At 40.6% G+C, this 12717-nt stretch overlaps 1 protein-coding gene across 2 annotated transcripts in view; it reads left to right on the top strand.

Annotated features, from left to right (window-relative positions):
• PHTF2 (putative homeodomain transcription factor 2) overlaps nt 1–12717 on the top strand; it is a 254818-nt gene that overhangs the window by 174253 nt on the left and 67848 nt on the right. Inside the window, exons 7-8 of one of the 2 annotated variants that reach the window (XM_082255147.1) lie at nt 9039–9203; nt 11031–11241. In XM_082255147.1, the coding sequence (XP_082111273.1) occupies nt 9039–9203; nt 11031–11241 (376 nt within the window). The remainder of the gene's footprint in view (nt 1–9038; nt 9204–11030; nt 11242–12717) is intronic. The other variant, XM_082255148.1, reaches the window with a different exon arrangement.

Below are 12717 nucleotides of genomic sequence, written 5' to 3'. Positions count from 1 at the left end.
GTGTGGTTGCCTGTACTATTCCTTTACTGTATAGTGATCATTGTAGACTGTAAGTTGAGACCACAGAGCACTTCCAGCTCCCACCGGTGTCCTGTGTGGATGGCTCTTTCTTTATTTCTTAAATTTCTCATGAATTAGGATGTACATGCATACTTACTGATGAGAGAACACTGGGCGGGAACCTATGATCAGCTCCTCCCATCCTGTATACGCCCTCTGGCTACACAGGAACAGTGTCCCTCCCTGGAAGTGATGTCACTAGCTTACAGTGACCACACCTACTTGCTGCTCTTTGACTCTTACACCTACTTGCTGCTCTACAAAGAAGAGGAATTGAAGTCATGTGACTGCGCTGAATACTGCAAAATAAAGGTGGAAAACCTGACTTTTTTTTTTTTTTTTTATGCATAAGGCTGAACTTAGCTCACATTAATGAGTGCAGGGGAGAATTTAAGGTATTGGGCTGTTTGCCGCTTTAATTTGGCTGGTTGCAATCAGTTATAAGTGAAGTGTAAAGCCAAAACACGAAGATTAGAATCACATTTTTGCAGTGTAGTGTGTTACATGTGTTAGTGCTTTGCAACTGCCATTTATTTTAAATGCCCGCTCTAGGCAATGCATTTTAAATGCATGGGCAACACATGCGAACACGTGACACAATATGCCTTAATGCACTGCACATGAACAGCAAAGTGTGAATGGGCCCTTAATATGTTAAACATATCAATTACATTTAAGGTTTTAAAGGAAGACCACAATACTTGCAACATCACATTATAAAATCAGACCAGTGATAACATACACATTTGCTGACCGGCATATAAAAGTTCATACATAACATAAGTTTCTAAAATGTGAACCCGTCCTTTACCCAATTAAGGCAAGAAGGGAGTCGTATGCTCCACCATGCCTAGAAGTACCAGGTATTTCACTTCCCAGAGGACAATTGGGGCATTATGGGAGCACAAGGAAGGAAACTATCAGCAGCAGGGAAAAGGGTCTATTAATTGGACAATGTTATCTTACCCTAAGGCCCGGTTCACACTGTCGCAACTTTGAAGCACGACTTTGACTTTGAAACGATTTGCATATGACTTCCTTAACCACTTAAGCCCCGGAGGATTTTCCTGCTAAACGACCAGGGGGTATTTTGCGATTCGGCACTGTGTGACTTTAACGGACAATTGCGCGGTCGTGCAACACTGTACCTAAACGAATTTGACGTCCTTTTTTTCCCCACAAACAGAGCTTTCTTTTGGTTGTATTTGATCATCTGTGCGATTTTTACTTTTTGCGCTATAAACAAAAAAAGAGCGTAAATTTTGCAAAAATAACAATATTTTTCACATTTTTTATATGAAATGCCCCCAAAAAAATGTAAAAATCTAAATTTTTTAACATTTTCGGCCAATTTGTTTTATCCTACCTATGTTTGGTAAAAAAAATCGCAAAAAGCGTATTTTTATTGGTTTGCGCAAAAGTTATCGCGTTTACTAACAAAGGGAAAGATTTTTGTCATTTTTGTTGTTTTTTATTTTAACGCGTAATGGCGGCGATCTGCGATTTTTTTTTTTTTTTTTTTTTTTTTTTTTTTTTTTTTTTTGCGGTACTGCGACATTGCGGCGGACAGATCGGACCCTTGACTGAAATTTTTGACACTTTTGGGGTTACCAGTGACATTTCTACAGTAATCAGTGCTATATATATGCACTGTTACTGTAAAAATACACTGGTAGTGAAGGGGTTAACTTTATTTGGGAGGGAGGGGCTGTGTGTGTCCCTAGGGGGCGTGCTTTCTACTGTGATTGGCTGTGGCTTGAGGTGAAAGGACACTGATCAACAGATCTACATAGTAGATCTGTCTGATCAGTGTTTTAACACCGAGGAGAATGACAGGCAGCTTGTTTACACTAGCTGCCTGACTTTCTCCCTCTCCCCCGACGATCGCCGAGTGAGCGGCGGACATCGGGTCCGCCGGTCACACGCGCGGGGGGGGTCCGTGACCGCGCGGGAGTGCGCCTCCGGCGGCGCGCGCTCGCTCCCCAGACCCTCCCAGGCTAGTGACGTTAATTAACGTCACTCTGCCTGGCAGGGGCTGACCGCCGCAGTAAATTTACTTGCGGCGGTCGGCAAGCGGTTAACAGAAGTCAATGAAAGTCGTGCCGTAGTTGGACCAAAAGTAGCGCAGGAACCTTTTTCTAAGTCGGAGCGATTCAAGTTGCTCCTATTAGAATAGTTCCATTGCACTTAATGTGGTGTGACCTGTGATGCGACATGTGCTATCAAAGTCGGAGCACATGTCGCACCAGTGTGAACTTGGCCTAACTGGGTAAAGTACAATGTTAATTTAGAAAAATGTGAAGGTGCTATTAGGCCCCATTCACACTAGTGCGACTTGTCCCGCGATTTTGGACCGCAAAATCGCATGACAAGTCGTTTTCCATTATTTTCAATGAGCCCCATTCATATCAGTGCGTTTTGAAGTCGCACCGACTTCAAAGTAGTTCCTGCACTACTTTGCCACGATTTTAATGCATTTTGAGGCATATAGCCTTGCCCATGCTTTCAAAATCGCGGCAAAAATCGCGCCGCGAAATCGCGGCAAAATTGCGTTGCAATAGTGTGAAAGGGGCCTTACCCACTTCTAAAAAAGCCAGTAGCCTGGCTGCCTGCTTGGCTTGAATACTTTGAGTCACTAACCCAGAACAAGCATGCAGATTTGGAGATCTGCAAATTCTTTGAATTCTATGCTTTAGGATAAAAGGCCTTCTGTGTGTAGCAGCACCCCCTAATACTTACCTGTGCCCCCTCCCTGTCCAGCGATGTCCATGAGTCCCTAGGCCATTCTGGGACTCCCTCTAGTTGGCTGAGATACAGCTATGGCGCCATTGCCTCTCGGGACTGCCAATCAGGAGAGAGAGAGGGCAGGACTGAATGGCAGCTCTGTGTCAATGGACACTGAGCTGCAGCTCGGCTTTGGTGCCCCCATAGCAAGCTGCTTGCTGTGGGGGCACAAAATAGGAGGGAGGGACCTGAGAAGAGGAGGATCCGGGCTGCTCTGTGCAAACCCAACTGCACAGGTAAGGTAAGTGTAACATGTTTGTTATTTAAAAAAAACAAAAGGGGCTTTACAATAACTTTAAGTGTAGCTCCAGCCCAAAAAATATTCTTAAGTTCCTTGGATAGCACTGAGAAGGGTTAACTCAGGGCTTGACAAATTTGCCTGAAATCTAGGAGCCAGCTAAAAAAGTTAGGAGCCAGTTTTTTTTTTAAACTAACAACCAAGCTTTATTTAAAAAAAAAACTGATACTGAATTTACACCGGCTACTACCTACCGTCTGTCTGTTTCCATCCGATGCCATCTGATCCGGTCCACGGGATGGATAGAAAATAGAACCACCATCCATCTGTTTTTGGCGGACGGGATCAGATGGCGGCAGATTACAGCTCCATAGAGGAGACTGAAGGGTTCGATCAGGTCTGCCTGAGAAACTGACAGGCGGACCTGATCAGACAGCTTATGTGAAAGGGGCCTTCGGCTGTGTGGCTGTGGCATGGCAGGAAAAATATATATATATATATATTTTTCAATAATTGAAAAAAAAAAAAAAAATTATTATTATTTTATTTTTTTTTTTATTTTTTTAAATAATTTAAAAAATAAATAATAATAACCACACTCCCTGTCCACTTACCTTTAAGCAAAGGTAAGTGGAGAGGGAGATGAAGCCTGCAAAAACTTCCCTCATCTCCTCTTGGGAAGGAGATGGGCAGGCATTGAGAACAGGCAGTGGAAACAGTCATTAGTGACTGCTTGTGAAACTCCCGGCCGCCACAAGAGGGCGCAAGTTCCCCGTTGGAAGCCTCTCTCATCTCACAGAAGAAGGCTGAAAAGCCGGGGTCTCAATTTTCGGACGGCGCGGTAGTCCGTGCACTCGGGGAGGAGGTGGGGGGCGCAAAAGGGACAGGACACCTCCTGCAGGGCACCCCAGGCGCCAGGTCGCTAATTCTAGTCGCCAATGCGACCTGGCACCCAGGGTTTTTCAAGCCCTGGGTTAACTGGTCATGTAGTGATATGGGATTGCAGCCAGTTTCCTGCACCAGTGTGACCTCCCACTGCCTCCATTCTTAAAGTGGAGTTCTGGCTTTGGGGGTCAAATTTAGATAAAAATACCCCCGGAACAGTCAGGGCTAGTACATTCCACAATGGATAGCCTCTGAACTGTCCTGGGTTGCACTTACCTGTAAGAAGAAATACTTACCTTGAAAAGTTCTTTTCCAGCGCTGCCATCTCAGATGTGGGCAGCTGAAGCCAGCGCGCCCTCTTCTGCGGCCTCTTCGGTGATGTCAGAGTCCCACAATGCACTACACCGGCCCTGCTCATCACTTCCGGTGCAGGCGCGGCATCCCTGCACAGCTTCTGGGTATGCCCAGAAGCAGTTCAGAGGCTATCCATTGTGGAATGTACTAGCCCTGACTGTCCCGGGGGTATTTTTATCAAAATTTGACCCCTGAAGCCAGAACTCTGCTTTAAGAATGGAGGCAGTGGGAGGTCACACTGGTGCAGGAAACTGGCTACAATCCCATATCACTACATGACCAGCATTGACTCCTGGGAGCGATGACGCTGATTCAGCTCCCAGGAGTCATCGCAAGCCGGAAGTCACGGCGCGGGCCGTTGCCGCAGAGGGAGGAAGTGAAAGGAAGGTGAGTATATTTTCTTCAATATCAAGGTAAGTGACCAAAAAAAAAAAAATTGGGAGCATCCATTTCTTTTTCAGGTGGCCCTCAGCAAGCGGATGGCCCAAAATGGGTTTTTTTTTTTTTTTTTTCTTCCATTTTGAGGCCTGAACTCCGCTTTAAGTGTGTTATATGTAAGTCAGATGCTTTATGTTATAAATGACCATCAATTTTTTTTTCCTGATGCCGTCAAAGATAAATAATATTAACACACCATTCACTACACCCCCCATGAAATAGACAGATTTTTTTTAAACTGTCCAATGGATTATTATTCATTATAGATTTTCTAATTCTCAAACTGAATTTGTCTATACCTGCGTGTTTGTTGGGATTTAAAGGATCCAAATAATTGGGGGCTCCAGATGACTTTTTTTTTTTTAATCATGCCACACAATGACAGGATATTCCTTTATCTCATGGAAAATGGAATATGTGATGTTGCATTTTATCACTTTACCACTTGCCGCGGTTTTACTGGAGTGATGCTCTCCCGTCCCAACGGACGCGTCGGCTGGCCAGAGACCCAAACAAAGCCGAATCAGCTTTGATTGGCTCTCCAATGTAGTAACCCGTAAGCGACGTCCATTTAAGTTTACTTGACAGCAAACGGCGCCAGTTTAACCACCTGATGGCCAGGTAAACAGCCACTCAGATCACTTCTACCTTGTAGAGAATTTCCGGCTGCAAAAAATAATACCAGGATGATGCCTGTAGGTGCAGGCATCATCCCAGTATAACCACTGAAACCCAAGACATACGGGTACTTCCTTGGTTGGGAAGTGGTTAAAAAAATTCCACAGCATTCAAAAACACCAGTCTTGGCGTCTTGATACTTTTAAATGCAGAGGAGGGGCTTGGGGTCTTTTAGACTGCCACAAAGGATGTTTACATTTCTTGTGACAGCAAAAAAGTGATCAGAATTTTTTTTTTTTTTTTTAAAGGGACAGTGTAAAAAAATAAAACTTTTTTTTTTTTTTAAAGCGCCCGACCCCTCTGTGCTCGTACACCAAAGCAAATGCATACGTAAGTCGCTCCCGCAGATGTAAATCGTGTTCAAACCACACATGTGAGGTGTCAACCATGATCCTTGGAGCAAGAGCCACACTTCTAGCGCAAGACCTCCTCTGTAACTTTAAAAAAAGAGCCGTAAAAATTTTTTAAGCATCGCCTATTGAGATTTTTAAGTACCGTAGTTGTCGCCAATCCACAAGTGTGCGCAATTTTAAAGCGTGACATGTTGGGTATCCATTTATTCGGTGTAACGTCATATTTCACATTATAAACAAAAATTGGGATAACTTTGTTTTGTTTGTTTTTTTTTTATTTTTATTTATTGAAGTGTATTTTTTCCAAAAAAATTGCGTTTGAAAGACCACTGCACAAAAACAGTGAAAATATTGCAACAACAGCCATTTAATTCTCTAGAAAAATATACTCTGTTTAAAAAAAAAAATGTGTGTATATATATATATATATATATATATATATATATATATATAATGTTTGGGGATTCCAAGTAACTTTCTATCAAAAAATACTGATTTTAACTTGTAAGCAACAAATCTCAGAAATAGGCCTGGTCTTGAAGTGGGTAAAGCCAAACCCCAGGATATTAGCAACTCTCTCCCCCACCCCCTTATTAGCGAACTGCTGTTGAGGAAAAAAAACTTATATGAATTCTAGGTCTTCTTTCTTCTTCTGTTTACTTCCTGAGGTCCTTCTTCAGGTATCCACATTACTGCCTACGTGCTGTGGACACCTTCTGTTTGTGGAGGTAACCTTTCTAGGAGTTAGGTTTGATGTCCTAGGCATCAGAGGTAGGAGAACTCATGGGGGAGGTGAGGGAACCAGTGCCGAAGATGATAATGAACAAGAAACCATACCTGTTCCCCAGTGCAGGAAATTAGCTTGGTTTATAAAGGAAACTGTGATTTTGATCCGTTACACTGTAGGATGGCTGAGGGAAAGGTGTTTCGAATGAAGACTGTGGAGTAAGGTAATTGATATACAATGCGCTATTTAAATTGCAATTTCGACTGGAATTGGTCTTTTTAACTATAGGACAGTGGCTTTGTCTCAAGAGTTCAGATCGATTGTATATTATTATTGAATATTCCCCAACTCATCAAGCAGTACACTGCTGTTCTCCGTTTTATACCTACTGTGGGAGCTACAGATCCCATTACTTTTTTTTTTATTAGAGTAGGATGTGACAACCAAAATCTTTTAACTTTATTCATGTAGCATTAATGTGGTCATCCACCCCTTTTTTATTTAAAAGTTGTTATTTTGTGTATATATTTATCCCCCTTCAGTGACAGACATTTATACTGCTAGTGATGTTAGCTAATTTGTCTAGCTGTAGATTACAGTACTTGAAAAAGTATTCACACCCCTTTAAAATTTTCCACATTTTGTCATGTTGCAACCAAAAACGTAAATGTATTTTATTGGGATTTCAGGTGGTAGGCCAAAACAAAGTGGCACATCATTGTGAAGTGAACGTTAAAAAAAAAAAAAAAAAGGTTTTCAAAATGTTTTACAAATAAAGGATCTGAAAAGTGTGGCGTGCATTTTTATTTGGCCCCCCTGAGTCCATAGGTTGTAGAACCCCCTTAGGTTGCCGTTACAGCTTCAAGTCTTTTTGGGTATGTCTCTACCAGATTTGCACATCTAGAATTAAATTTTTGCCAATTCTTCTTTGCAAAAAAGTTCAAGCTTTGTCAGATTGCATGGAGAACAGCAATTTTCAAGTCTTGCCACAGATTTTCAATTGGATTCAGGTCTGGACTTTGACTGGGCCATTCTAACACATGAATATGCTTTGATCTAAACCATTCCATTGTAGCTCTGGCTGTATGTTTAGGGTTGTTCTCTTGCGCCCAGTCTCAAGTCTTTTTCAGACTCTAACAGGTTTTCTTCTAAGATTGCCCTGTATTTGGCTCCATCCATCTTCTCATCAACTCTGGCCAGATTCCCTGTCCCTGCTGAAGAAAAGCATTCCCACAACATGATGCTGCCACCACCATGTTTCACGGTGTGTTCAGGGTAGGGTTGCAATCTCATCCCTTTCATCCAGGACACATATTTACACAGGTTCTGAGGCTGATATAATGTACATAATGCAGCAAGTGAGTTTAATTACCACCTTAATCAGCCACACAACCTGTGTAATGTGTGTCCTGGTTTAAAGGGTTGAGGTGGTAACCCTAGTTCATGGTGATCAGTGTTAGTTTTCTGCCACACATAGCGTTTTGCTTTTAGACCAAAAAGTTTATATTTGGTCTCCTCTGACCAGAGCATCTTCTTCCACGTTTGCTGTGTCCCCCACATGGCTTCTCGCAAACTGCAAACGGGACTTCCTATGACTTTCTTTTAAAAATGGCTTTTTTCTTGCCATTCTTCCATTAAGGCCAGATTTGTGGAGTGCACGACTAATAGTTGTCCTGCGGACAAATTCTCCCACCTGAGCTGTGGATCTCTGCAGCTCCTCCAGAGTTACCATGGGCCTTTTGGCTGCTTCTCTGATTAATGCTCTCTTTGCCCGGCCTGTCAGTTTAGGTGGACGGCCATGTCTTAGTAGGTTTGCAGTTGTGCCATACGCTTTACATTTTCACATGATGGATTGAGCAGTGCTCCGTGAGGTGTTCAAAGCTTGGGATATTTGTTTTTATAACCGCACCCTGCTTTAAACTTCTCCAAAACGTTATCCCTGACCTGTCTGGTGTGCGTACCTTGGCCTTCATGATGCTGTCTGTTCACTAAGGTTCTCTAAAAAACCTCTGAGGGCTTCACAACAGCTGTATTTATACGGAGATTAAATTACACACAGGTGGACTCTATTTACTAATTAGGTGACTTCTGAAGGCAATTGGTTCCACTAAATTTTAGTTGGGGGTATCAGAGTAAAGGGGGCTGAATACAAATACATCCTTGCCACACGTTTCACATATTTATTTGTGAAAAAGTTTGAAAACCATTTATCATTTTCCTTTCACTTCATAATATATGTGCCACTTTGTGTTGGTCGATCACATAAAATCCCAATAAAATACATTTATCTTTTCGGTTGTAACATGACAAAATGTGGAAAATTTCATGGGGTATGAATACTTTTTCAAGGCACTGTATGTGTTAACTGGGTATAAGGTTACGCAGTGGCAACCAAAAGGACTCAAGGCTTATTCATGTACTTAAGAAACATCAATAAATCTAGGCCATAAATCATTGTTTTACTGCTGCAATTCAAGTCAGTGATGAAGGTCCTTCGACTTTTTGATCTCTTCTGCTGAAGGAAATTAAGAAAAGCAGCACATTTGGAAGTACATAGGGAAGGCGATGGCTCTAGTACTACAGATAATACACAGGAGGGAACTTTGCAGAACTACGGTACAAGCTCCTCTTACAGTATTGGCACAGTCTTCAGAGATATCTGGCATGCTGCTTTCTTTTTATCAGGGTTTGTATTTTTTTCCAAGCTATGTGTTTTAGGAGAGATGCAATATTCCTTCTGGAAATCACTGATCTAGTTCCTGGGTCCTCCACAGAAATGTGAATTATAGAGGAACAAACATTCATTGCAAAGTGAGGTGGATACCTAGGACAATAAAATGAAAGTCCTAATTGAATGGGCTCGTCTAATGAATCTTCTAAAATATGGTCTTCATTATATATTGGTTCGGTAATTGTTTGTCAAACCTAAAGAGCAATTTGCAGATAAAGCAAATGTGGCCATTGATTAAGAAGATATTCTAAAATGAGCTGAAAACATTAGTTGGATTATTTAGGTATTTGATCTTGAAATTGTATCTGTTTAAAAATGTATGCGTCTCGGAAACAGGAAAAACATTGACGAAGCATCTCATACATAGTTTATGGGTGACAGGTTTAGATGTAATTTCTGTGAGTAGGGAAAACTCCTGACCAGAAGAAGGGATATTGCGTGCCTCATAAGTGTTGTACTGTGTCTTCATCATATAATCATGTAGCTTGTTTATGCTTGTGTTCTGCTAACATAAGTGCTCAAAAAATTCTGATGTTTTGTGATTTATATTTTAGCTTCATAACTCCACACAGTAATAGTTTTTTTCCCATTATATTGCAGTTTCATGACAAAAATTAATGCTGAAATGATTAACACATACAGTTTTGAGTTATTACGAGAAATTTGTTTCTGTTAGCAAGAGGTGTAGGTTACTTGCAAATGGTTGATAGCTGTTATTAGTTGCTTTCCCTTGATACGTTTCATAAGGCAGAATTGTATTATGCTATTGATATGCCATAACATCGCCTTGGCAAGAACTAATTTTGTATTACTCCAATGGTAATCTGTGGTTTTCCCAATTAATTTTATTTTTACATTTAAATGATGATGAGGCTAGACTTATCTTTATAGTAATGTTTAGTGTTTTAAGTTGGTGGTCCTTTTTTTAGCATGTATGCGCAACTCTGTTTGCTAAAAATTAAGACTATGGTTACTATTTTTATTTACATTTTTCCATATTTTGCTGTAAATTTTATCAGAGTTTTTGAGCACTTATTTTTTTTATATGTGCCTTTTTTGTTGCTTTCATTAATGTTGCGCCATAGTTTCAACATGTTAAATAATGTGACTATCATTTTATTGTGGACTATTCACATTTACCCAAGCCATGCTCTAAAGCAGAGTTTGAGAAAAAAAGCCAACATACAAGCTTTAAAAAAACTACTTTTTAAGGCATAACGTTACAGTAACCTAATATACAGTATATCAAATGCTAACTTATGTTTGTTTTTTTGTATAAAAATGACAACATTTAATACAATGTAGATAGTAGTATTTGGTTAACAATGCTCTATAGTGACATAAACAATTTAAAGAACTTACCTAATTTGTTATAAAACAAAAAACTGTTGTAAATTGTAATGGAGACTAACATGGTAAAAAATAAACCAGATCATAAATAACAAAACACTTTTGGTCTAATTGAAGAACAAATCATGATTTTCATACAATTAAGTTGGCTTTTTTCCTTTTACTCATATCTTAATGTTAAGTCAATCCAATATTAGACACACATTTATACAAAGTAAAACACAGGCTGGTTTGAGTTTAATGGTCACATCTTTCCATAAACATGATTTATATTGTGTTTTTTTTTTTCAATTGAAATTAGGTTCCATTAATACACATTGGATATCAATTTATTACATAAACAAGCTTTTCATAAAATTCATTTTGTGCAGTTTGTTCTCTGAGAAGCCAAGCCTTCCGGAATGTTTAACATTGACCACTTTTTTACTTCAGTTCAAAGAAGTCAAAAAATTCTATCGACAAATCTACAGAAACTGACAATGGTTACGTATCATTAGAAGGGAGGTTGACAGGTAAAAGCAGTGAAGATGGGGTACACATTCATGAGCCTCATAGTGAAACAGTTCATTCTGAAGAGACCACATGGGCAGCAGGAACTAACAGGACTCATCAAGCCAAGGCAATATACAACAAAACGAAAATCGTAAGTTTTTAATGTACATTAATATGTTTTGATTTAGACAAATATAACGGGTATTGGCAGGATATTTATATTTTTATTTTCGACAGTAATATTAAAGGCAATTTTTTTAATAATAAACATGTCATACTTACCTGCTGTGTGGTGTGCAGTGGTTTCGCACAGAGCAGCTCCGAGCCTCTCTTCTGGCCCCTCTCTCCTGCCAAGTGACGCCAGAGCAAGCAGCTTTTAATGAGGTATCCTAAGCCGCGGCTCTGTGTGTCCATTCGCACACAGAGTCGTGGCTCGCCCCCACCCCCTCTGTCTTGACTGGATCACTGGCTTTTGTTGACAGAAGCGGGAGCCAATGGCTCCCGCTGCTGTCACACCCAATGATGAGGGAGAGTTCCTGGAGAGCCGAGGCTCTCGTGCTCATTTAAGTATTAGTCAGTGCTGGGGAAGCTGCTGCACTCGGAAGGTTTTTTTTTTTTTTTTTTTTTTTTTTAATCTTTTAAGGGTAATGCATGCATGAACGTAAAAAAAACCTTGAGACTTAAGAACCACTTTAGAGCATGCTTTGACCTAAAGGAGATGTCATTTTGGAATTCAATATTTAGAATTGCATGGGTTAATAATTAAGGTTTGATTTTTCAGTTATTCTTTATGGAGCTTAACAGTAAACTTTGAATGTACATAGAAACAGGATCTTTGTGTATTTTAGCTTGTTCTTTTTCATGCTATGAAGATATCTGTAGCCATTAATGCAATGTTTTTGACCAGTGGTCTCCAAACTGCGGCTCTTTGCTCGTCTTTTTGTAGCCCTTGGGGCACTTTTCCTCCCACTGATACAAGACACTATTCCTCTCACAGACATCAACAATGGGGCATAATTCCTGCTACTTACATAAACAATGCGACACTGTTCCTTCCACTGACGGGGCGCTGTTCCTCCCACTGATAACAATGATGGGGCATTATTCCTCCCACTGATACCAATGATGGGGCACTATTCCTCCCATTGATACTTATGGGGCACTATTCCTCCCACTGATACCAGTGATGGGGCACTATTCTTCCACTGATACCAATGTGGATGGTCTCTGCTGCTGCTGTCTGGGCTTTGTAGTTCATCTCACAGATCATTTTTGTACTTTCATTATGTATATCATTTTTGGTATTTGATTTGGTGTTTCCGCTGCACTTTTTTACACTTAGGCATATGTTGTTTTAACCAGGGGTAAACTTTGTCATTAACTCTTTTTAACTTTTAAAGTGGTTGTAAAGGCAAAGGGTTTTTTTTTTTTCTTTTGTCTCTCTCCCAGCCCATCTGCAGCAGTTCTTCTCCCCTCCTTGTTCTCACAGGAGACTCTGCAGCAGCCGGAGTCATTGGCTCCTGTTGCGGTCAGACAAATCTTGTGAAGAGGGGGTTGGGCTGAGCAATGCTATGTGTGTCTATGGACACAAATAGTCCAGCTCGGGATCAAGCCTGCACAAGTGCCC

The sequence above is a fragment of the Pelophylax lessonae genome, assembly GCF_965119305.1.
Source record: "Pelophylax lessonae genome assembly, chromosome: 4".
Classification (NCBI taxonomy): Eukaryota; Metazoa; Chordata; class Amphibia; order Anura; family Ranidae; genus Pelophylax; species Pelophylax lessonae.
The sequence above is the reverse complement of the archived record's forward strand: the minus strand, read 5'-3'. Positions and strand labels throughout refer to the sequence as shown.